This window comes from Nannobrachium achirus, assembly GCF_963921795.1.
Source record: "Nannobrachium achirus genome assembly, chromosome: 13".
NCBI lineage: Eukaryota > Metazoa > Chordata > Actinopteri > Myctophiformes > Myctophidae > Nannobrachium > Nannobrachium achirus.
In genome coordinates this window covers 45,319,021-45,346,216 of record NC_137833.1, presented here as the reverse complement: position 1 = coordinate 45,346,216, position 27,196 = coordinate 45,319,021, and the positions used below count along the sequence as shown (strand labels likewise).

The window sequence follows — 27,196 nt, the reverse complement described above, 5'->3', positions numbered from 1 at the left end:
TGTGTTACACCTAACGTCACTTGATGATAGGTTAGACATGTCTCTGCTCACATGATAGAGAGTGACAGAGAGGTAAGCAGAAGATATCTGACACGACATGATGAAACTATTAAGCAGTGGTGTCACTGAAGACTGGGGGGCGAACACATCACCATGCACCTCTTCCTAATGTAGGATAGTGCATGTTTGCTATTGTATTGTACAGGTTAATGTGTAATACATAGTACAGACTGCATGTGTCATTCTGGTTCAATCAGACATGCACCCACAAAGGGAGAGCGACAGAGTGAGTGAGGTAGAGAGATTACCAGAGGCAAACTGTCTATGAAGTAGGGCTGCACCTAAAGATCATTTTCTTAGCGTTTTTCTTTTAAACATAATCGACTAAAACGATTAGTCTGATTTAACCACTCAAGCTATACTTAATAGGTCCTCTATATTGGTCCAGTATACTGTGGGAAATATACCGCCTACTTTTGGTATTTTTTGTAAATCAATTAAATACATGTGTTTGTACCCTGTGAGCCTTCAGGTGTTTGTGTGTGTGTGTGTGTGTGTGTGCGTGCGTGCGTGCGTGCGTGCGTGGGTGGGTGGGTGGGTGGTGGTGCGTGTGTGCTTAAATGCTGTCACCAACAGCCCTCAAACAGCCCAGTGTTCCCAACCCGACCCATAGACCGCAGTGAAAACATGTCAGTACCAGAGCATGCTGTTCCGCTCTCCGACAATATTACACCTGGAACTCACATAATACACACTTTACTTGTGAATTACTGTAGTGCACTGTCTGTAAAACATATAGCATATAAACAAAGCATACCAAAGCAGAGAAGAGAGCTAATAACAGCATACGGTGGATGGTTTTGAACATGATTGGAACTATGTCAGTGTTGGAGCTTTATTCTCCCTATGCCCCAGTTTCTCATACCACCGCCTGCAGCCAGCAGTGTCTGGAATGCCTGTATAAATTTGTCTTGAGGGAGAAGGTCAGAAGGAGGGAAGGAGGGAGAGGAACAGACAGACAGCAGTGGTGGAAACAGTACTTTTACTTAAGTAAAAGTGTCAATACTACAATGTACAAATACTCTTTTAGGGTGCCCTCACACCAAAGTACCTATGAGAGTGGAATCCGCGTTCCGTCAATGCATTTCAATGAGAGTGAAGCGGTTTCATGCCAGCAGAGGATTTCTGCAAAAAACGCTCCCTTATCATTGAAATGCATTGGCGGAAGTTAACGCAGATTCCACTCTCATAGGTATTTTGGTGTGAGGGCATCCTTAGGGTGCCCTCACACCAAAATACCTATGAGAGTGGAATCTGCGTTCCGCCAATGCATTTCAATGAGAGTGAAGCGGTTTCATGCCAGCAGAGGATTTCTGCAAAAAACGCTCCCTTATCATTGAAATGCATTGGCGGAACGCGGATTCCACTCTCATAGGTATTTTGGTGTGAGGGCACCCTTACAACTAAATGTCCGGAATTCTAAATGTACTTGAGTGAAAGTACAAAAGTATTGGCATCAAAATACACCAGACAACTTTTACTAAAGTACCGAAAGTAAAAGTACAAAATGATTTAAATAGCAGCAGCTCACACCGCTTGATCGTTTATTTTCAAATAGCCTTGGTATAAAATAGGGCTAAAGTGGTTTATGTATGTTTTATAATATTATCATTTCATATCTGCAAAGTGACTAGTAAATAAAGTTTTCAAATGATTGCAGTGGAGTAAAAGTACAATATTTGGATCCGAGAGGTAGTGGAGTAGAAGTGAAGTATTGAAAATTGGAAATACTCAAGTAAAAATACCTCAAAGTTTTACTTAAGTATCATACTTAAGTAAATGTACTTAGTTACTTTACACCACTGACAGACAGACAGACTGTGTGGAGTTGATAGATTGTGTGAACAGGTGGCAGCTTGTAATGCTCAAAGGACCATAATCTAATTTGGACTTGTTGCGATAAGCATGATGCGTAAACAAGTTTATGCCAATCGATCTGCCAACATAACATGTTTAAACGTCATTCACTGCTATTCATGCTGAAACGGTGTGGTGTAAGTTATGCGGTAAACAGTATGTAGGCCATTTCACACTTTCAAAGTCGCTACCCTGTTTATTTTAACTATACTGTATTACTTGCTTACTAATAAGCAATATGCAAGCCATTAAAGGAAAATTCCAGAATAAAACATAATACCACTTAATCAGCCTTTTATCACGTATGTACATACCTGGTATGATGGATTTTTATTATAGTCCTTCCAGTTTTTACTTCTCCTGGACTCCTCAGATCTCTCTCCCACAGCCAAAACGGCGGTCAATTGAGGTCCTCCAAAAGCGCTAATTTTCACCGCTGCAAAGTTACCTTTTTCTTCATAAATCTTCTATTTATAGTTCCAAGAGAGCCAGTAATCCACTGTTTTATCGCGGCTTTAGGGAAATGGCCGTTGTTTACATGATCCCAATACTAGCACTCAGAGAAGAAGAATGAAGTCTCGCGTCTCGTGTGATTACCGCGTCCCTTTTAGCTTTTTCTTTAGCGCAAATGAAAGCTTTCTCCTGGAGTTATTACAGCCAGTATGTACACAACAAGGCATCGTGGTATATATATAAAAAATCACACTCGTGTGAACTGAGCGGTGGTGTGTGTGTGTGTGTGTGTGTGTGTGTGTGTGTGTGTGTGTGTGTGTGTGTGTGTGTGTGTGTGTGTGTGTGTGTGTGTGTGCAACAGCGCCCCTCCCTTAACATGTGTGGTCAGAAAAGGTTACTGCAGGCTACAGACAGACAGACAGACAGACACGGAGACAGACAGACAGACAGACAGACCCACACACACGGCCACGTATAGGAGCGTTGTGACCACCGCTCAAAAATAAGAAAGCAGAAGAATATAATCTAGTTAGTCTGTTGATCGCTAGAATCTAGTAATATGACTGAGAAGGATTCACAACAAAGCATAATAACGGACTTCCTGTGGTCATAAGGTAATTCTATTACCTTATTTATTTTTATTTTCCTCAGTACATTTCTTTGATTTTATTTATTATTTATTCATGGAATTACTTACAAAATAACTTTGACATGTATTATTATTTGTAAACAATGTAGGCTACAATATAAACACAAAATAATCGTATTTTCCTCAAGACATTCTGCAATGCCTCACCAAATAAACTTTAGGTAAAAATTACCTCATGACCGGCATTATGAGGTAATTTTTACCTAAAGTTTATTTGTGAAATTTCATGGTGTATCACCTTTAAGTAAAAATGGGGTCAAGTGTGTTTTGAGGCGAGTGTTTTCCGGCTACCGATGAGAGCCGGTGCCTCTTTACTGCAGGACCCACAGCAGCATCAGAAGGGGAAAGCCTGGAGCACACGGAGCCATCTTAAAATATTTAATACGGTTTAATGGGTGTAAACCAAGGGGCTAACTTTGTTTGCTGAATATGCAGACAGCAGCCATATTGGGAAGAAATTGGGCCTCTTCCTTATTTCCTTCACAGGTGTTACCAATCATACTAATGCTCTGTTCCGTTTAGTATAGCACAGTGGTTCTCAAACATTTCAATTTCAAGGGCCCCCATAACTCACCATTACACTCCCGCAAGGGGCCATTTGGAGCCCCCCTCACGGCACCATGAGGGACCCCACCAAATCGTGTACAGACTCAGTAGCAGATTGTTTCCAGTGAGCCAATTATGTACAATATCAGCATGCTGACTCTGTTTGACCAGAATGGAATAGAGCCTTAATTTGTATCACTACTAGTCCTTTCCCGTTGTTGTGATGTGTACTGAGGTGAAAGTATTGGCTCGTAGGATAGTAAATATAATATAAATCTAAATATAGGATAAAAATCACACTCGTGTGAACTGAGCGGTGGTGTGTGTGTGTGTGTGTGTGTGTGTGTGTGTGTGTGTGTGTGTGTGTGTGTGTGTGTGTGTGCCCCCTGTGTGTGTGTGTGTGTGTGTGCCCCCTGTGTGTGTTTGTGTGTGAGTGTGCCTGGCCTATGCCTGGCCTATCCTGAACAACAGCGCCCCTCCCTTAACATGTGTGGTCAGAAAAGGTTACTGCAGGCTACATACCCGGAGACAGACAGACAGACAGACAGACAGACAGACAGACAGACAAACAGACAAACAGACAGACAGACCCACACACACGGCCACGTATAGGAGCGTTGTGACCACCGCTCAAAAATCACACTCGTGTGAACTGAGCGGTGGTGTGTGTGTGTGTGTGTGTGTGTGTGTGTGTGTGTGTGTGTGTGTGTGTGTGCAACAGCGCCCCTCCCTTAACATGTGTGGTCAGAAAAGGTTACTGCAGGCTACAGACAGACAGACACGGAGACACGGAGACAGACAGACCCACACACACGGCCACGTATAGGAGCGTTGTGACCTCCGCTCAAAAAAAAAAACTTCATCTCATCAATGCCAGCAGAACAGCAGAATAGAAGAGATGATCATGGACTACATACAGGCAGCACCAAGGACAGATTTAGTCATTTGGCCAGTGGAGTCGGGCCAGCAGTGGGGCCTTTGACTCTATCATAAATCCTGGATGATCTACAGGTGCTTTCTTGAACCACACACGCCTTAGTCTCACGTGGCCAGACTGTTGACTTGAAGCAATTTGCAAATGCTCCCGTCCTACAGTCTGGGGCAACGGACGTCTGATGATGGGTATGGGATAAAGCGGATGTGACGCACCCGTTCCCTTGGTGCAGTAGCGATAACAAGTTCTACTGGAAGTGTTATCTTCTTTCAATATTTTTGGGGGCATTATTTTGTCTTTCTCTGGTGTTGTTGGTGTTACTTCCATGATGTTTTCAAATGTTTTCTTAAACTATACACGCACAACACGAATATGCCGCTCAAATGACTCTTTCTGTGCTAGTGTGTTTCTATTATGTTTCCAATGGGACTACAGTTCCGTGCAGCAGTTACTACTTCCAAAACTTGCTATTCGGGAGCTGTCGTTCCAGACTATATATAGCATTCAGAGATTGTGGAATAGTTGTCTGGCTTTGCGAGACTATGCATGCCTTAAAACCTGGGCTTGGGTGTGTTTGCATGCTGTGCCCACTTGAGTGCCCAGTGTGGGTAGCATGCAGGGGTTAATCTGTCCCTGGGCAGAAACATTCACATCAACAGGCCAGCTTCAGGTTCCGCTGAGTTCACATCTCTGCCAGGTGGACCACGCGCTGCTCACCTCGTGTGGGGCACCGTTGTCATGGTGGCGAGACAACAGCGATTTAACTCTGTGTGTCTCTCTCTCTCTCTGTCCCTGTCTCTCTCTCTGTCCCTCACTCTCTCTCTCTATCTCTCATTCTATCTCTCACTCTCTCTGTGTCTCATTCTCTCTTTTCACTCTCCCTCACGCTCTGTCTCTCATTATCACTCTCTCACAGTCTGTCTGTCTGTCTACCTGTCTGTCCGTCAGTCATGAGTGAGGTAGGTGTCTGTTGGTAACAGTATCTCCAGTATGTTGTTCCTGTAACTCAAGAGTCGCAGTAGAAGGAACAACACGGCAGCACTGCAGGCAAACTGTCCCCCTACGCACACACACGCACAATGTCAGCAGTGTGACTTTAATGCAGCGTCTCCTCTAGCTTGCTTCTGAAAACATTTACCCAGCAGCAGCAGCGAGCGGCAGCAGAGCAGAAGAGAGTGTGGTGAATCATTTAGATCGATTCGGGACGCCCCACGCTTCTCATAACGGCTGTTTTCATCAGAGGAAGTGTGTCTAAAAGACAAGTCATTCATGTCACAGTGTAAAGAGCCTCTCCTCTCTGCCTTGTCATGAGTCACTCTCTGGCTGAAGTCCAAGTTACTTTAAACCTGATGGCGTCCATAATTCACTCATGTCATATCATATGTATATGTATACTCTCTATATATATATATATATATATATATATATATATATTATATATATATATATATATATATATATATATATATATATATATATATATATATATATATATATATATGTACATATAAACTTTTTAACAGCAAAAAGATTTGATTTAAAGCAGCACTATGTAACTTATATGCCAGATTTTAACCCAGTTTCCTGCTCAAGTGCTGACATTTTTCACCATTGAGCTGCCTGCTGCTCAGGGGATGAATTGAATCGTGTCAGTTCCTGTGTCTATATGTAGCCCCCACAGTTACCAGCCATGAACCAGCGACTAGGTGAGACATCCTTTTACACAATCCAAATGTCTCAATAGAAGAGAAGGGAGACAAAATACAACCACCCCAATCAACATACAGATTGGAGTAACTTAAAATGTATTCATAAAAAAATAAGTGACAGGCTTTAAAGTATTTTTTTCCTGCATATCTCAGACTTGTTTTTAAGAAAGATACAACAATAAAAAATAAATTATAACTATAAAAATTTCAAACATAGTTCAAATCAGCTGAAGATTGGTTATTATGGCTATCATCGTGCAGCAAAGTATACACAGTATAGCGCTTAAGAGGTTAAGTAAACCTGAGTCTAAAGAGCCTAGGCCTCTTGAGTCACACCCTGGCAAAGGTCCAAGTTAAAGTGTTCCTTATTCATTGCACTCTGTGTGCTGCTGTGAGAACATTGCAGTACATTACAGCACAGCACTCAAACATCTTCATTTCTAAGACTACCGAATTGATATGTCCTTGACTGTGGACCCCCATCTGAAGAGTTTGTGCCAGGAACCCCCCATAGAAGATTTGTGTTGTTACAAATGTTCCAAATCATTCCAAATTGTTCCACGATTTTTTCAAAAAAGAAAAGAAAAGAAATGACAATCTGCATTTTTGTTTTTGCTTTTTTTTTTGTAGCTAAGTATAAAATAGGTTTAAAGTGGTTAAACAGATTTGCATGATATTAACTAATTTTGCTGCGGGAACCCCCTCAAGGACCCCCAAGGGTTACCGGACCCTATTTAGAGAAACTGCAGTAGTACAGTACAGTACAGTACAGTACAGTACAGTACAGTACAGTACAGGCTGTTGGAAACAGGGTGTGATTGTTTCCAGGTTTGGAATGGTTTTATATTTACCCCAGATCCATATCCACTTCACCTCTGGCCTACTACGTATATATGCTGCTCTGCTGTTGGACTGCTGATGCAGATAGAATAATTATAATCTTCCTCTTGTCGTTATTCTTAATTCTTCATTGTGTTATTGTTGCATGTTACAGAACAATGTGTTTTATGCCTGTGTAGGCCTGCTTGTATACAGTATGAGATGTAACAAATAAAGAATTGTGAATCTTTTGGTATTTTGTTTGAGTGTGTGTGTGTGTGTGTGTGTGTGTGTATGTGTGTGTGTGTGTGTGTGTGTGTGTGTGTGTGTGTGTGTGTGTGTGTGTGTGTGTGTGTGTGTGTGTGTGTGTGTGTGTGTGTGTGTGCGTGCGTGCGTGCGTGCGTGCGTGCGTGCGTGCGTGCGTGCGTGTGTGTGTGTGTTGGCGGGTGGGGGGTGTGAGAGAATGTCTTCACGCCCAAAATACCTGCTTCTTTTTATGGATGATCAGAGACACACATGCACACGCACATGCACACGCACGCACACACACACACACACACACACACACACACACACAGGCACGCACGCACACACATACACACACACACGCACACACCCGCTATCAGGTTGTTACGTTCTCCTTTTCAACAGACTCAGGATCTTTTGGGGATGTAAATACAGCAGCCTACGTGGGGAAGGACATGGTATATACTTACATGTTATTTTTAGAGTCAGGTCTATCCATAGCCATTGCTGGTGCACCCTGTGAAACTCTATAGCACACAAACTGAGGCTTGCTTCTCCACTATACAGAGCCATCCAGGACTCACTTATTATCCATGCCTCGTTTCTACATTGTAATTGTCTTACATTAAAAGCCAGGTATACGGTACTTGCAATGCTTAGACTGCATACCCCTGTAAAATAAAATCATGTTGGTAGTATAAAGCAGGGGTTCTAAACCTTTTCAGGCTGTGACCCCACCAAAATAATCATATTTGCACTGGGGGTCTCCAGTGGCACCCCACCCTGACAATGACTAAATTGTAGGAGTTTATTAGGCATTACTTTTAGTTTTCTCTGTTCCACAGATGGTCGGGGTCCCGACCCACAGGTTGAGAACCATTGAAAATATGCCGTTTATATGGAGCTTTGGTGACTTTTGCAGGATGGATGTCTTCCACTTCGCAAAACACTGGGGCGTGGCGGGTTTAGTTGTTGAAACACAGATTTCCTAAATGTTTTGCATATTTATGGTTTATGAGTATGCCAAATTACAAGATAGGTATTTGAATTGTCAGTGTTCCAAATGAATGCCCTGCCTTTAAATAAAGGTTCAAGAGTGTCTAACCCTTGTCAGGGATAACGCTGAATGTCAAAAGATTAATATCAGATGCATGTTCACATGCAACTTACAGTATAAAGACATTTAGAGATTTACTGAGGTGAATTACTGTACCAGACAGCCTACCTGCAGTAGCTACCTGCGCATTAAATCACCTTCACCAGCAGACAAGCCAAAAAATGCAGGTTGTTTGCTTATTATTATCATCATTGCCTGTCTACCTGCAAGTTAAGTGACTATTCTTTTGAATGTCAGGCTTAATTTGCTCTTTCGGTAAGGTTTCAACAAGGATTATGGAAATAATGGTGTTGCTGTGTTGTCCAGGTCTTAAGACAGCCTTCATCTTATCTGAACTACCGTTAACATGAACACAGAATAGTTCCAAATAAAAGTGAAACAAGCCAATCGCACTTGGCTTGCACTCATAGCATTCTACCAGTTGGACTCACTGACACTGTAGAAACTATGTATGGACTTAAAATTAACCTTGTCAACAGGCAGTTATAAAGGAATAATTTACTGTAACGTGTGCTCTTCAAAATAGCAATACTTCAGCTATACTTCAGATAAAAGTGTCAACATAATTTGTGCTCTGTCCGACAGTGTCGCATGCAGAAAATATCTATAAATGCACAAAATCTCTGTGTGCATGTGTCTCAATACCCCTTTCAAACTTGTGTATTACTGAAGATCCGAGGGAGTGACGTGGGAAGCCGGTCTGACTGGCAGATAACTTATATATTATCTATAATAAATCAGTCTGTCTCTGTGCCCCTTATTATGGATATATATCTCTGTATCTGTGTGTCTGTCTGTGTCCCTTTTATGCCCACAAGGGAGATCCCTGATGACTATGATGTCATATTAATGACATCATATTACTGACGTCATAGACTGGATACCAAGTACTATGACGGGGGTCTTCAATGTTTTTCAAGGACCCCTTAGCTGAAAGACAGATGAAGCAGGGACCCACTACTACATATTGGATTTGTGTTAAATGTGTTTGCAGACATTTAATGACTTGAACCCTCAATACTTTGTAAACTTGACCTTTGGCTGTACTTGGTCTACCCTTTTTTCCCTGTAGACAAAACCTCTTCACCGAAAATAGCCGATCTATGCGAGAATAGGGATGCGAAGGTTCAAGTGGTTAATAATATACAAATAAAAAAAAGTCCCTATCACACAAAGATTTGGTGGCCTCACAGTATCTCTGAGGACCCCTAGGGGTCCCAGACCCCCTGTTGAAGACCCCTGTATGGTTACTGCACTACTCTGACGGTTACAACAGTCTGGTACACAACAGCTACTCTGACCACGAGTACACAGGTACAACCGGGCTATTGCATAACCAGAGGCATGCTTTCCATAACGGGCATCGTTCCCAGCTGGCATCGGCCTAGTAATATAAAACCAGATTTGGGTAGGAGAAATATTAAAGTGGAAGAGAAGCTGTGATAAAAGAGGGAAAGAGGTACAGTTTCACGACCGGATCGGATCAAACCAGACTTAATTTAGTCCTTACTCAGATGGCCTCGGTCCGTCAGACTCAGCAGCTGCATGTCTCTGCAGGGTAACCGGAACGCTCGCCCCAAAACACACTCGTGTTCCAGGTGGTCCCCCGGCAAAAGTAGTTAACATAGCATCACAATCATTTCAACTTTATCCATTTACTGTACTGTATGTTCTACAAGCTCACAGTGCTTAAATGTGTGCTGTGCTGAGATCTGCTATTTTTGATAGTAATCTTTGGCCTCTGGAGAACTCTACGCACCTGTGTCACCTCAAGACCTCAGGAGGGATCCACCCTATACCTCCTCAGAGAAGCCTCTTGTTGGGAAAAAACTAATAGAGCAGGAGAGGGGAGTTTAGCCTTGGTCAGGAGGAGGAGATGGGCAGTGATTTGGCCACCACTGCCGACCCGGCCATCAGGAGGGTGTTGTGGTTTGTGGGTCGAAACACCTTATGATCGATGGTAACCACCTGAAGACATCAAATTTTCCTGGCCAAGGCTACATTCACCAAACGTGAATGGAGGAGAAGCATCGTTAGATGTAATTATAATCATAGAACTCTGGGCAACCAGTGACTTCCAGGAAAGTCTGGATGGAAACCGAGGAAGGTCGGTGATGCTGGAGAGACAGATGACCACCAGGAAGAGCCTGGCGTGGGTGTATGAGGTTAGCAACCTCATGCACAGCACTCGCGAGAGGGCACCAACTCAAGCTACAGACGTTTATTCAGATACCCTCAGAGTCTCCCGAGAGGGGGGGAGTATGTGAGACTCAACAATACAAACACAACGGTAACAGCCCTTAACTAATCACAGCTAACGAGATGGCTCACCTAAACATCAGCTGGGGAGAAATTGGAAGTAAAGTGTCACTGCGAGAACATCTGCAGGAACACAAAAGGTAAGAATACATCAAGCCAGGACCAAGTGTGGAGAAGAGGGGTCACAGGTGCAGCGCACAACTTGGTTGGTGAGTTGGTGAGACGAAGGAGAACTCCAGGCAGGAATAATCCCACAGTACTGGAGAACTCTACACACCTGTGTCACCTCAAGACCTCAGGAGGGACCCACCCAATACCTCCCCAGAGAAGCCTCTTGTTGGGAAACTAGACCAGGTCACCTGGTTGTGCCAGACCCGCAATGAAAACTAGTATGGCACTGAACTAACACATGAACACACAGGATTTTATAGTCTCAGCAACAAAGCGTAGTGAGCTTGTAGATCGGCTGTTTTCACTAGTATGGCACTGAACTAACACATGAACACACAGGATTTTATAGTCTCAGCAACAAAGCGTAGTGAGCTTGTAGATCGGCTGTTTTGACTAGTATGGCACTGAACTAACACATGAACACACAGGATTTTATAGGCTGAGCAGCTGGAAATGTTTGTGAGCTTGTAGATGGGCTGTTTTCACTAGTATGGCTGTGGGGCAAATGTTTTGCAGCACTGAACTAACACATGAACACACAGGAATTTATAGTCTCAGCAGCTCGTCAGCCAACTCAACTCAGCTGGTCCCGTACAGGTGACGGCACTCAAGGCAATCAGCCGAGCAAGGGAAGGGAGGGGCAGATGAGCAGTCAGAGGCAAACACAGGCACACTGAGGAAAAGAGGGACCGACCGACCGACCGACAGACCGACAGACCGACAAAGCCTTATGTAGGCCGACCCCCTGGGTCTGGCAAAAACTAATAGAGCAGGAGAGGGGAGTTTAGCCTTGGTCAGGAGGAGGAGATGGGCAGTGATTTGGCCACCACTGCTGACCCGGCCATCAGGAGGGTGTTGTGGTTTGTGGGTCGAAACACCTTATGATCGATGGTAACCACCTGAAGACATCAAATTTTCCTGGCCAAGGCTACATTCACCAAACGTGAATGGAGGAGAAGCATCGTTAGATGTAATTATAATCATTTGAATTCTTGTAAACATAAATCTTCTCTTCTGGGGCTCCCTGCCACAAAAGCATTTTCAGATGGGCCAAGCACAAGGGTCCTTGACACAAAAAAAAAAAAAAAAAGTTTGAGAACCACTGATTTAAGTTAATGACTGCAACACATTTCATGCAACATCAGCGTTCAGATCATTGTCTGAACCTGTTCCTGTGCTTGTCAGTAACTGGAACCCGCATGACTGCAGGCTATGGGGTTAAAGATGTGTGCAATCACGTCCCTCACCTGGCAGGTAGAACTGGACATAAATGAGTAATGGCTTGGCCTCCTCCCGTCCCTCAACAATTACTGATAACATAACAACTGCAAATGTGGCCTTGAGCAACATACTTAAAGGGGTATTCTCTTTAAAACACTTCCGGGGTCAATGTCAGTTCATGTCTACTCTGGCTGTTTTGTGCAACCCAGACAGTTGATTGAATATTTTGATATTATTTAGATCAATTTGATCAAACCCCCTCGATCCCTTTTAACATCAAACTCTGAGATAGACTCATTGTAAACAACCGTCCCCATGACTAATGTCCTCCTAATAAATGTGTCAACCTTAAATTTCCCATTAGTTATTTCATTTTGATTGATTGATTGATTGAATACTTTATTAACAGTTTGCAAAAAGGACAGATGTATAGTTATATGTTTGACATCTAGAATGAAATAACTCACTGAAAAATGAAGGCGTTCATAATGATTATTAGTAGGATGTTGTGTTTACAATGAGTGAGTCTGACATGTCTGATGTCTGATGATCACATGAATATCAAGTAGGCAGGGGTTGACACTAAGGTCTCAGAGGCACTTGCCCGTCGGGCAAGTATAGGTCTTGTTCTACTTGCCCAAAGGTCATGTCCACTTGCCCAAAAAGTAAATCAAATCATCCATTATGAATTGATCGGTAAAATTTTAATTACCGTTCAATTTAAGACTTATTTAATTTTACTTTCTGGGGCTGTGCAATGAAAAATGCCATACCTAAAAAAGAAAAGAAAAATCCAAATAGACCTACCTATAGATAGCTATGATTGAATATGACTATGGGTTCACACCTATTTTATATTTTTAAGTGTAGCAACAGTGAAAACAGCACACACAGTGTTCTTATTTGATATTCCACAAACCAGATGACAGAGCGCTCTTGCCACGTTCAGGTGTTTAGACAGATATCTGGTGTTGTGTTTATGGGCAAGCCTTAGTGTCAATGCCTGAGTAGGCCTATCTGAATAAAGCTAAACTGTCTGAGTAAGCATGAAAATGATTCATGTTCTGATGACTGATATTGGCCTTCTAATGCGTTTCTTTTCCATTTACATACATACATACACTATACATACATACATACATGTACATACATACATACATACATACATATGCCCTTCACATATTAAAAGGACAATATCAGTCAGCAGAACCAAAAGGACGGGTGTTTTCAATGAATCTCTCGTGGTTAAAATGGAGTTTGAATAGGGTTTGTATAGGAAGTGGCAGTGTCTGATAAAATAGATATTCAAATACTGAATCAAGCAACTTGAATCAAGCTACTTAAAAGCTGTCAGGGGTGCTCAGTGCTCACACAAGCCACAATAGATGTTAAAATGACCCAAACATTTTTGAAAGTTAAATAAGTAACCCTTTAACCCCAAAGTGCTGCAGTGAAGTAGACTATAGGACTGCATGTTCTACTGTGCAGTCCATGTGTGAAGTCAACTTATGAATGCGAAGGGCTAAAAAGTAATTAAAAAAGCCTACGCTTATCCACCCGAACATCTTGAGTCTTTCCCCCCTTGGGATTTGAGTACACATAACTTGTGTTTATATACTGCACAGTGGGACTAAAAGTTATATGGGCTAGAGGCCTGTTACTTAACTGTAGGGGGGAGGTACCACTCTGAAAGACAGAACAGTAGGTTCAAAGTTATGTAATGCACACACACCCACAAACCAGTGGCGTCAGTTCAGCAAAACTAAGGTATGGTAACATGACTGGTGTCTTGCACGCACGTGAATTAAGGTGCGCAAGCAAGACAGCAGTCATGTTGCCATACCTTAGCGACAGGCATGATGAATTTATTTTAATAAGTACATTTTATTGTTTTCCCCTGTAGCCAATACCTAACTATACCCAAATGATGCCTCTACCACAAACACACAGGCATAAACTCACACACCCACTCAAGCACCACACACACACACACACACACACACACACACACACACACACACACACAGGCTAGCCCTTGCCCTGAACTTAATATGTTACAGCAAACTGACAACCCAGCTCCTCCTGTTAACAAGTCTGTGTGTGTGTGTGTGTGTGTGTGTGTGTGTGTGTGTGTGTGTGTGTGTGTGTGTGTGTGTGTGTGTGTGTGTGTGTGTGTGTGTGTGTGTGTGTGTGTAGTTGGCCACAGGAAGGGGGGTGTCAACTTAAACTTCGGCGTTTCCCCTTTTCGAGGGGGCGGGCTACACTTGACTTTGACGCGCACTCATTGGCCACAGGTGGCATCGATCAGGGACTCATCGGCCAGTGATTGGTCTCTCCCTGGAGTTTCCCCTGGCCGTTTTCTTTTCAACATTGTGGACTAATGTGTGTGTGTGCGTGACTGCGTGTCTCTGTTGGTGTGTCTCTCTGTTGGTGCTCGTGGCGCACTTCTTCCATCCAAAACTTCGCGTCAGACTCGATTAAAAACTTCGAGAAAACAACCGGAGAAGCGTCTTTTTTTTAAGAGGGACTTTTGAAGTGTGGAAACAACTTTTTTTAGGGGTGTTAGAGGACAGAGAAAGAAAGAGATAAGAAGAACAACATGGCAGACTCAGAGGAACAGCGAGTATCTTCCAGTTCGCCTCACTACTACGACGAGGGCTCGAACCTCCTCGGAACGGGAGCCTTCAGCGAGGCCATGGCGGCCAAAGACGTTCTCCTGGACGACATCGTGGACCTGGTGGGAGGCGCGCAGGACGCCATCGAGAGACACATCGCCGAGGACGGCGGCTGGCAGGTCGAGTCCCCCCCGACGCCGCCCCCGGTGCCCACCGGACCCGTCACCGAACCCATCCGCGTCACGGAGCTCGAGGAGGCGCTGACGCCGTCGCCCGAGCCGCTGACGACGCTCGCGAGCGAAGCGGCGCCGGTGGAGGAGGAGTTCGAACCCGAGGAGCCGGTGGTGGTCGTGCCCCCGGTGGAGGAGGAGGAGGCGGTTCCAGACTCCACCACCGCCGCCGAGCCCGAACCCGAGCCGCCGGCTCTCCTGCTCGCCCCCAAAGCCGAGCCGGAGAGTTACACACCGGAGCCAGAGCCAGAACCGGAGCCAGAGCCAATCCAGCAGCACGTTGACGTGGTCTCCGCGCCGGTGGTGGTGGAACCCCCAAGAGAGGAGGAGGAGGAGGTGGTGGTGGTGGAGGAGGAGGCTCCTCCTCCCCCTCCTTCTGCTCCTCCAGCAGCAGCAGAACCGCTCCCACAAGAAGAACCGGCTCCGGTGGTGACACGAGCAGCATCCGAACCAGTACCGGCTCCGGCAGCGCGTAAGTACAACAACAGCACCGATCAGCGTGATCGATCAGCGATCAATTGATCAGCGATCGATCGATGGGGAAGGGGTTGTAATTGATGTCTTGTCATTAAAATGTACCGTTAATTCATCATGCTCCGTTAGTCAGCCTCTGGCTGGTGACTGTCGCTCGCTAGCCGACACAAGCGCAGATCTGCGCGATGAGCTGTCAGATCTGCGCTTTAGTCTGCGAGCGACGCATTTTTATTTTATTTTATGAGTATGAATATGATGAGAGGGACATGATGTCTATCCCACAGCCAGCATCTTGTGGGTGTCCACTGTCCAGAGAAAATGTGTCAGATATATAAACTTTGAACGTGCTATTATTATTTATTACATACCGGTTTGATCATCTGCACAATATGAAACGTTAGAAATGTTAATTTGTTTAGAATATGTTCCCTGCCATCTAAACCTCCGATATACCCTTAACCTCAGAAGCTATAGGTGTTAGCTGTATAGCCACTGCCAGTGAATGAGGGCAAATTAAATTTAAATAGCGAAAAAGAAAAAAGCCTTTCCTCTTGAATTTAATTCAAGCCTAATTCAGTTCATATAACAATACACAACGCATGGATGGATGTTTATCTTTAGATGATGGGGATGAGGAACCAAGAAGGATGAGCTAGCAGGTTGAGCTAATACAGGCCCACCTGTTTTTGACAAATAAACAAACCTGGGAGGAGGGGGGGGGGTAGTAGCTCAAGAACAGATGCATTGGACTTGATCACTCCGATCAAACTGCGTCATCAATAACGCATCTCTATAGGTTTCGCGTGTCTGATTTGACTTGTAATAATGCTTCGAGGTGGTGAAGAAGGAAGGTGGCATTATGGCAGTGGCCATCTGCTTTTGTGCCGCCGCTGCTGCTGTGTTGCTAGCAGTGAGCACGCAGTGTACCACAGATGCACCCCTGATTACTCACACACAAAGGAATCTGCCTCTAATGAGCTCCCTGGTCCACTCCCTGGATGTGCCAGACTCTATGATAGGACTTTAATACAATAGCTTTCTGATCCGTCATCATCGGGTTGACCGGATGCTAGGATGGCTGCTATGCTGGCCCACTCCCCAAATAATTTAAGACGCCCCTCCACCTCCCCCAGGCCTTTTCTTGGCCTGTGTTGACGGTGGAATCAGGTCATTATTATTATAGTATATATTTTTAACAATATGAAACACTTAACACAGTAAGATGCTGTTTTAATTCTTGAGTATCATAGTTTTAAAAGCTTTGTAATGCTTAGTCTTGATGGTAGATGCACGGTATAGGCCTATAATTGCTTTCCCTGACATGCAAGATAGCTTGGAAGCTAGGAGAGGAGAGGAGGGGAGAGGAGAGGAGGGGAGGGGAGGGGCAGGGTGGGGCTGTCTGTTGTGTTTAGCAGAGAGGGCCACAGGCGGTCAGTGCTAAGCCGTAATGACTGAGTGACTGCCCGTTTTAATTGTCCACTACTGGCCTACATCTTATTTTGGGTCCCTTACGTCCGTCAGGCCTTTGTTTCCCGCTGGCATTGTGGTCAGGTGGATTAGAGGGGAGCGGGCCGGTGTCAGCCGTGGAAAGACAGTCGGCTTACACTGCCTGAGCCTGTGTGGGTGTGTGTGGAGGCTTGTCTCTCTCTGTGCACAAGCCATTGTGATTGTGCGTGCGTGTATATATCCTTGTGTCGGTCAGTATGTTTTGCTTGTGTGTGTGTGTGTAAGCCATTGTGTAGCCGTTCCGTCTAATGTTGTTGTTTTGGTCGGGTATCCTAGTGAAGCAGTGTAATCGCAGATTGCCCTGGCCTCCCCTAAGCAAGAACAAACGCACTTCTGTCTTTTCTCATCTGTCTCTTACACACTCAACAGTCTCTTAGTGGCCTTTAAAGGAGTAGTGCACCCCCAAAATGACCTTTTTCTATTGATAAGTCATGCCATGGAGACTTGAGTTCAATAATATGTTTTTGTATTTGTCGCATTCCTAAGACAAAACAATGATTATAGTAAATGTACCCCCATTGTTTCTGAATGGGGACCCAAATGCATGGGCCTGGATGGGGACCCAAATACAAGGCCCTGGATGGGGACCCAAATGCATTTGGGTGAGAATCAATGGGGGTAAATTTACTTGACCCTTGACCCTAAATTTACCCTCATTGATTCTGACCCAAATATATTTGTGTCCCCATCCAGGGCCTAATATGGGTCCCCATCCAGCATCAATAGGGGTAAATTTACTATAATCATTTTTTTTGTCTTAGGAAAGCGATGAATATAACAGAATATTATTGAACTAAAGTCTCCTTGGCGTGACCTAATCAATAGAAAGAAATGTCATTTTGGGGGTGAACTACTCATTTAAAAAACTATTTGAAAGAAATGGCGAGAATAACAAATCTACAAGCTCACAATGCGTTATTTTCATTATTTTTTAATATTGGCGGAACATTTTCGAAGATTGTAGAAAACATGCCCAAAATAGAGACACCACTGACCAGGTTGAAAGTGATTAAGCAGTTTTAGATATCACTGCTTATGAAAGTTTGCTCACAAATACCCAGTCCCAGTAAACGATAACCTGTTTATACTGTATTGATTTGACTGTAGTCTGTATTGATTTTATTTACATCAAAGACTTTCAGCAGGCTTTCGTTTACAGATTGATTTAGTGAGGAGTAAAAAGGCCCTAGTCATAATGTCCAGATGATATTCCTCCTGAAACCGTGCAAAATCATGTGGGAGAAATGGAGAATTATAGTGCCAGAAAATTGGAAAGGGTAAAAAAAGGGTTGGACTGTTGGAGCTTGGAGGAACATTTTCCTAATTATTGAAATTATTTAAATTGTTCTTTCGTTCGTCCTTTCTCTCACCCTGGTTTAAGATGTGCTTGATTTTGGAATATATCTACAAGAATTTAAAGTCTTTTCTGTGCAAAACGATTATTGATTCCATGCAGATATAACACACTGGGTGCGTTTATATGCACATTCAGAATGCCATTCAGAATGAACTTATTCTGAATAGAGCTTCATCCCCAAACGTTTACATGGGACCTGAATACAAGTATCCCTCATTCCACTGTCGTTTACATGACCAAAGGATTCATTCGGAATAGAACTTTGGGCATGCGCAAAGTAGGCCTACTTCAGGTCGGAGAAGAGGGGGGGGGGGGGCAGTTCAGACAGCAGTTCATTCCGAATGGAGCGTTTATATGACAAATGTATCCCGATTGAAACGGCATAAACCACCTCTTCAGACCAGAATGAAAATTCCTTCGGGTCAGACCGGAATGGCCATTCATAAACGTTTATATGAGCATTTCTATTCTGAATGAGCAGTCATTCAGAATATAAGTGGAATACATCTGTGCATATAAACGCACCCAATGAGATGTATGACACAAAGGTCATACATCTTGATGACCAATTAGTCTGGGTTCTGTCTTCTGTGGTTTATACCCCAGAGGGAGAATCACTCCCAATCGCAAGCGTTGGTTGCTTTGAGGATCCAAGCATGTATACATTTTAATTAAATATTCTACAGCAGGACAGGTGGCGTAGAGCAGTGCTTCTTTTCACATTTTTATGTCAAGGGCCCCCACATGTATACTTATTTGACTGTGAACACCCATAAAAGATTTTGTGCCAGGGACCCCCTTCAGAAAAGATATGTCATTTTTCAAAAAGGGCTGATTTACAAGCTCACAACGAATCTACAGCTTTGTAGATTGGCCATTTTCGAATAGCCTAAAAATAAAATGGGGCAAGTATTTAAACTGGTCCTCATTTTGCTGGGGAACCCCTGGAACCCCCTCAAGGCCACCCGGGGGTCAACAGCATTTATGTGTGGGGATCTTGACTGGCTGGTCAGAGCAATGGTTTTGCTGGTATGCTATGGCATATGCCAGTGTGTTTCTCAAATGGGCTACGTGTACCCCTAGGGGTACTGCTGGGAGTACTCAGAAAATGCCCCCCCAAAAGAAAAATAGAGGTATAAATCATAATATTATTCATAGTTAAATAATTTACTTCAATTGAATTAGAAGAAGAAAAACACATATACTGTGTTATGTTTAATGATGACACTTGGAGACTGATAGATGCTAATAACCCAAATTACAGGTTTAACTTAGCATCATATACCAATAGTTATGGTTTTAATTGCAGTTGTATAAGGAAAATGTTGTTGTCGGGTAAAGGGGGTACTTTGATTCAAAAATAAGGGAAAGGGGGTACTCGAGCCGAAAAAGATTGAGATTGAGAAACACTGGCATATGCTATTGCATGGATGACCAATGTTTTTTTTTTTCCCCTAGCTGATTCTATCACCCCACCTAGGTTTAGGTTATTGCTTAATGTGTATTCTGTAATGGTGTTTCACAATGAAAATGGCAGATGGCAGATCTACAAGCTCATATCTGCTATTTTTGGCATGCAACACCCTTGAACGACAAAGTATAAATCCGGCTTAAGGTTTCGGTTGAGATCACGAGGTCAGGTCAGTGTTTAGTATTTTTTGGCAACACCAGTGATAGCTACCGGCACCAGGTTTCATCATACGTGCATGAGTTAAAACATGGCCTAGTTCTTAAAACTTAATTTCTAATTTAATAAGGGTTGCACCAGCTGAAATAGTCCAAACGTAGGCAGATTCAGAAACATTCATATCTGGGTTCAAACATAGTTGCACATGAGGCGTTTTTCTCTACGAGATGCATCCCTGGACAAGAAAGCTCTTGTGAGCATGACTCCGGTTGTAGCCTACAAAATAACATAACATTTAATTAGAACACAGTACTTTATTTTTGTGGAGGAATATAACATCATGGTAGCAGTCTATGTCCCGAATAGCTTTATCCCTTTAATGAAATATGAAAGCGATACTTTGCTGTTACTACTGTATGCAACAACCTTATCCCAGATTGATCCGCCCTGTTATTTGACAACACAGCACTAAACACTGCATCGAGAACAGTGCTTTTCACTGACTGCACCACAGAAAGTGAAAACGTCATTTTCGGAGAACTTGACACCAGTGTAACTAAGATGAATCTTACATTTCCGTGGTGCATCCAAACAAAAGATTCTGTTTTAGTATCATGCTAGTTTCAATGTACAGTATCGTTAAGTGTGGAATTTGCATCCATTCTAAAGGGATATTTCATATTCAAACATGTTTGGGTTCATTTTACCATCGACTATGGCTTTCGTGAACACCCCAGACAGTTTTTAAGTTCTTTTCAGTATTTGGTTATTTGATATGAATTTGATCAGACACGCCCCTTCCTATACAAACCCATTGTAACTTACCTTTGATTACTTTTCATTTATTTTGTATATTGTTTGGGGAAAATGGGAGAGAAAAACATAACATTAAAAGAATGAATGATACGAGTGATTGCACGCATTAGAAGGCCAATATCAGTGACCAGAACTAAAGACGGGTGTTTTGTGTTAGAAGGGGGCAAGTCTGATAATAATAATATCAAATATCTAAATACTGAATCAAGCAACTTAAAAACCTGCTCATGAAAGCCAGAGTAGACAATAACATGACTCCAAACATGTTTGATGATGCAGTGATAGTTTGAGAAAACCTGCACACGGCTGTTGCAACAGGCTGCTGTTCGTTACAACGATTTATTATTATAGATTTGATTCCTAGGGGTCGGTTAGAAACTAAAATTGTCTGACTGGACGCACCGCCCCAAAAAAAACAGCATCATGTTCTCTTCTGAGCTGTATAAGGGGGGGGGGGGGGGGGATTCCTGAGTCTGCGGACTGACATGTAACGTAGTGCCACTCTTTGTCCCACCACCCCCTCCAATAGCATCAGGCATCGCAATCTTACAGGGTAGCATTAGGATGGTGGGAGTCTACTCTGAATCAGGGCACCTGTTCTGCAGGGAGGAGAGAAGAGATAAGAGAGATGGTGTGAAAAGCACTCACTGTCAGGTGAAAAGCAGCAGCTGTTGACTCCATGTGTGTCAGAGGAGGAGCCCCCGCCCTCCCCAGAAGTGGGGGTGGGCAGCCGGGTTGCCAGGTTTTGCCAGAGAAAGAAGCCCAAAAGAAGCGACTATTCTACTTGAGCAATTTAAACCTATACATGTTGAGCTTCTTTTTTTTTCTCAATAAAATCTAGATTTTTATTTTTTATTTTTTACAACCCATCTTGTATGGGTCCCTGGCTGTAATTGTACTGTAGATTCACAATGAACTACGAGAATGTTTAATTCAAGTATATTAAGTTCTTTGTAATTTCAGATGGGGTGGTTTACAGACAAATGCTTATTAGGTTTTGGGTCCTTCACATGAAAATGTGTGAGAACCACTGGTTTAATCAACATTCCGACATTTTCAAGGGAAGCTCAACATAAGCTACACATTAGAAACAAGCCCAAAGAATCGCAACCAGAAACTACCAATACTTGCAAGCAACTCTACAGAAAAACAAGCCCAAAGTCGCTTATAATACGCAGACATGGCAACGCTGGCTTGCAGGACACATTGTGGGTAGACCACTGTTTCTCAACGTCTGGTGGTCCGGAGAACACCAAGGGTCCAAATGAACGCTTACGGGTCTCTGAGTGTGCAATGGGTTATTTCTGGGACCCTAAACTGCACTGTAAAATGTACAGACCCTTAACGTTCCATTTGGAACCCTGGTGGTTGGTTTGCACACCTGGTCGTTGAGAAACAGTGGAGTATGCAACAACTAACTGAGAGAAAATGCCAAAGCACTGTAGAAAAAGTGAAATTGCATTTGTTTAGAGTTGATTTCATTGGTTGTGTTTGTGTTGCATTGATTTTGGTGAAACCTGTATTGCATTGTGTGAGTGAAGCAACACAGCTTAGAATTCATGCCCAGTTTGGTGATGTAACATCACACACACACGGATGGACAGAGTCCCTCTTCTAGGCTAGCTTCTTACAGAGCCACACCGTAAAAAATAATTATTATGGGCTAAAAATACATAAACAATAATAATATTCAGAGTTAACATACAAAACATTTAATACAGGGGTTGTAACATTTTTCAGTTCTACTTTTCATTTCAGTCATGATCGTAGTTGTCTTACTCAAGTTTTACTTTATTTCAGACACAGTGGTATGTGTGTATATTACGGATTTTGTATTGGGGATATCTCTCTGGTAGGCAGGGTTCAGACAGCCCTCTGACACACAGTGAGTAGATAGAAATGGTCTGGGTATGAACGATACCAAGAAGGGTTGACATGGGTGATTTGGTCGTTGAGGTTTTGTCCAGAAAGCACAGGATATCCTCATAGGGTGACTGAAGAAAGTCCAAAGGGAAGACTTGAATTGTTGTCAGGGGCCAGCCTGGGAAAGGGGTGGGGTCAGTTAACTTCTAAGTTCTATGTATACTGTATGTTCTATTTATATCCCCATGCCATCTCTCCTGTGCCATGTCAAGTCATGGAACTCAAATGTCATTGTGTGGACTCTGGCCCAAGGTCATAGTAGTTATGTAAAACCTGCGAAATAACACACATTTGATGTGAAAACAAAACAGGTTTCTGTAATAAACTTTAAAAAATAGGCTTTACAAAGCCTAAAAACTAGTAACTTATTAAAAAACTCGAAAATAAAACTTAAGCCGTTGCAAGCCTGCTTTAAGAGATAATTAAAACAAAACTGATTTTAATTAAAAATGCAAAACTATAATAACCTTGCTCGGGTCCCCTCCCTGGGTTCAGTTGTGAAGGTAATTAATTTATCTTGAGTTCACTCTTACACACTATTAATTTAATTTTCCCTTTACCTCTGCCTTTTCTTTCCCTTCTCATTCTATCTTTTGATCTTGTACATTATTTAATTATCTTTTGCTCTCAACTCCTCTTTCTACATTGACTCAAGACCTATTTTAGACCTTGTGGCATCATGGTGTCATACTTCAAACAATGTAATGGCTGATCTGGCTTGATAAGTTATTTTCAAATGGTACTGGTTGAAAGTAATTATATCTTTGGCACTCATAAAATTGCTGTCCTAATGTTGATGTCTTCACAAAAGTACAGCGATACAAACGTGCATTTCTGTGTGAGGCTGTCTAGCTGTACTCTCAGCACATGTTATGTCATAGTTTGGTATGGCCGGCAGGCAGCGGAGACGCCTTTTGACAGCAAACATACATTGAGTTCTTTTCTCCTGATGGGCAGATAGCAGCAGGTGAAACATTAGCTCACGTTTTTCAGCCGCACACCCATTTGAGCCCCTATAGAGTTTCAAAGAGCGGCAAGGAGGCATTCTTTCTTTCTTTACACGGCTCCGAAATTTAGATCATGTAATAGTGGAGATGAAAGAATCGATGCACCTCCTTCCTTCTACTAGTAGACTCTCATTGTTGCTCAGGAGGATAAGGGCGTTGTGAAGGCACATTATATCCAGGCTCGGCGCCATGGGGGTGCCAGAGGGGGCCTTTCACCCTCAGTTGCAAATCCTGCCCCCTCCGTTTAGGTTTTATATCGTCTGTCGGGCAGAAACCTTGTATCTCTGAGTTTCAAATTTCGGCGTTTTATCGTAACGTAAAGACCTGCTTTATCTTCCAAGACTATAGCACAAAACTAGTGAAAATAGCAGATCTACAAGCACACAACGCCTCGCATCGCGAGGCGTTGTGTGCTTGTAGATCGGCTATTTTCACTAGTTTAAATCATTTTTAAAATGACAGACAAAACCAACGGTATTGGACATAGAAGGTTTCCACTCGACAACAACAAAATATATATTGTTTTAATATATAAAAATGAGATGTGCCCCCCCTTCACCATTTTCAACTGACCCCTCAGTCATTTCATCCTGCAGCCGAGCCTGCATATATCCCAGTTCTAAGCAACACGCGATACTCCCAATCCCTGCTTTGTAGTCACAAGTTAATTCAACTTCTGCTTAATTCAGCTTTTAAATGAAAATGAGAGAAACATTTTTTTGTTTGTTATTGAGACCCCCAGGGGTTCCTTGAGGGGTTTCCACCCCAGTGACCACCAGTTAAATACTGTTTAAATCTTTGGTTGGGCTGGAAATCAGTCTACTCTACTTGTCACTTTGACAAGTAGGCAGGTTTTTACCTTAAAACCTTGTTAATCTATTTGGCTGCTAAAGTGGTCTATTCTATGTTCTAGAAATGGGTGAATCACAAATTAAAGTTCCCTCTTAGATTAATTGAAAATTGACATGTTGAATAAGACACTGGCTAGTAATTTCCGCAGTCTGGAAAGCAGGATAAATCACAACCTCCAACATTAGAGGCTTTTATTCTTAATGGAAAATAGGAAACTACTACTTATACTTGTCTGTCTCCATGCAACAGTTTCTGCCCAAACCATTTTCAGTAGGTTTGGGTACCAAAACGAAACCCTGTCTGTGTCAGTATGACACAATACCACATTTGATTAATTGAATGAATACTTAATTAGTCAGAAATGTAAAACAGCACGTGGCACAGTCAGACAGTAAGGCTAAAAGGATTACACAAAAAAAAGGTACTGGGGACTTGTTTCCATTGTGGTCTTATGTATTAAATTCATCAACATTTTTTTTCAGGCCAATTTAGAAAGAAACCAGTGATACACATCCTTTAATCGATGGTGTCAGGGCGTTCAATATTTTGGTGGCAGAGCAGTAGAAAGAACACTTTCCCATGTTTGTTCTAAATTTGGATAGTACCAGATCATCGTCGCTCCCTCTAGTGTTGTGGCTGTGGGTGACACTCACGTGTCTCTTTCCATCCATCTTCAACCGCTTATCCGGAGTCGGGTCGCGGAGGCAGCAGCTCCTGCTGAGAGCTCCAAACTTCCCTTTTCCAATCAATATTAGCAACACAAGTAAGATGCCCTAAGGCTGAGAAGCGACCATCAGGTCACGGTGAAACAACAGAGCTGAGCAGCGTTGGGCTAAACAGTGTGTTAAAGCCTGTGAAAGCCACAGCCAATCAGCGACGCACCTAAGACCCATGTTAGTGAGTGTTACGCCAAATGTGTTACTTACAACTTTTTGTGACCTGCCTTCATGGATGGAATGGGAGGGAGGAACTGAAATCGATAGATAACGAAATGTTGTGTATTAGCATGACGGACGGACACAGACTTGGCACACTCAGCTGGCGCACAAATAGGCCATACATGGCCTACTTGTGCACAAGAAACAAGTTGGCACCTCGACAAGAGTGCAGCTCTTGTTTTATCTGTTGTGATTTGGTACCATACCCATGGCAATGGTAGGGGAACACATTGGAAAAATAACATGGGTTGCTGTAGTGACTCTGTAATGCCATAGGTGTGAGTAATGCTTGAGTTATACTCTGTCATATGACTGGTTGCTCCCCGAAAATAGCTGATCTACAAGTTCATAATGTGTCGACAAAGTATAAATCAGGCTTCAGTGTCCAAGTGCCGATGCAGCCTGAGACACATCTTTAGAACTAGGATTTATTTTAATGTCATTTCAAACCATCTGGGAATGTGGTTCAAATCTGATTCCATCCAAATAAGATCTGGGCTCAGTGGGCTGCCATTCAGTGTTGCCTGTCTGCTTAGTATATGTTTTTCTGTTAAAGTTACTTGCATGTGTTTTTTTGGGCTTGTTTCTATAGTGTAGTAGCTTATTTTACCTTATTTTTCACTCAAACATCTTCATGTCAAGGAACCCCCAAATGCCCACAGATGCCCATCTGACAATATTTGGTGTTAGGGACTCCCTATACAAGATTTATGTTGTTTTCACACAAGCTCACAACGTGTTGCTTGTAGATGGCTAATAGCCGATGCAAACCCAGCCTCAGTCAGGTTACAGCCTGCACTGCTGGACACAGGGGTCACACTCTTTAACCCCACCTCCTCCACTGTCTCCCAGGTCAAATAACTGGAATCTGTCTTATTTAGGCCAGTGGGTCTGAAACGTTTTCATGTCAAGGACCCCCCCCCTCCAAAATGACATGTATTTGGCTGCGGACCCACATCTGAAAATATCATGTGCCAGTGCGTGACCTCCAGAAACAAAGTTCAAAACGTTCGTTCGACCCCCAACCTGAAGCTTTTATTTTTGATTTGAACTGTAGGCCTATTTATTTACTTCATTTCCACAGTTTGATATGTAGACTTTTTAACCTACTTGGTGCGATTTCTTGTGTGATGTAAACTAGCAGATCTACAGGCTCACATTGTGGCACAATGCAACATTGTATAAAATCACTTTTCATTTCACAGCACTGCTCTGCCTCTCACTGATCTGTCATGTGATCATGTTGTTGAGCTAGGCTTCAATAGAGCTTAATAATCATGTAATCTTCATCTACACATAGTCGGAGTGAATTAATCGAAGTTTAGTCAAATTGTTTAGTAAATGAATATGGGTGTAACCAAAGACTGCTAGCCTTCTGCAGCCATGCTGTGAAAATAGACCTATATAGGGCTGAGCAATTCAATGAAAATAATATTGAAAGCTAAATGTGATTGCGTACTTGCGTAGGTTAATCTGGAATCAAGTTTTGAAAATAAATATATTATAAATCAACAATCTTTTTTTTTTCTCTAAATCGATTAGCCTGAGTAAACACTTAAATCCCTGTGTTATGCCATGTGTGCAAAAAGAATGAAAGTGGACGATCTACAAGCACATGATGACATGATGCGCTGTGAGTTGGTAGATTTCAAGTCATGGCCCTAGCCCGTTATATCCTAATGTCAAATGTCTTTCTGTGTTACTTTCGGTTTAATTGTAGCAGGTTTACTCTGTGCTGGCACCCAGACAGGAGAGGTACAATAACTGAACAACAAAAACACCTTAATTAGGGCTGGGAAAATAACCACAT

At 42.8% G+C, this 27,196-nt stretch overlaps 1 protein-coding gene across 2 annotated transcripts in view; it reads left to right on the top strand.

The window, feature by feature from the left end:
* Nucleotides 1-14,408: 14,408 nt before the first annotated feature.
* The window catches only part of LOC308297049 (uncharacterized protein), a 53,016-nt gene continuing 40,228 nt past the window's right edge, over nucleotides 14,409-27,196 (top strand). For both annotated transcript variants that reach the window (XM_080740429.1, XM_080740428.1), the window contains exon 1: nucleotides 14,409-15,358. In XM_080740429.1, coding sequence (XP_080596555.1) covers nucleotides 14,641-15,358 — 718 coding nt within the window. In that variant the 5' untranslated portion in view covers nucleotides 14,409-14,640. The remainder of the gene's footprint in view (nucleotides 15,359-27,196) is intronic.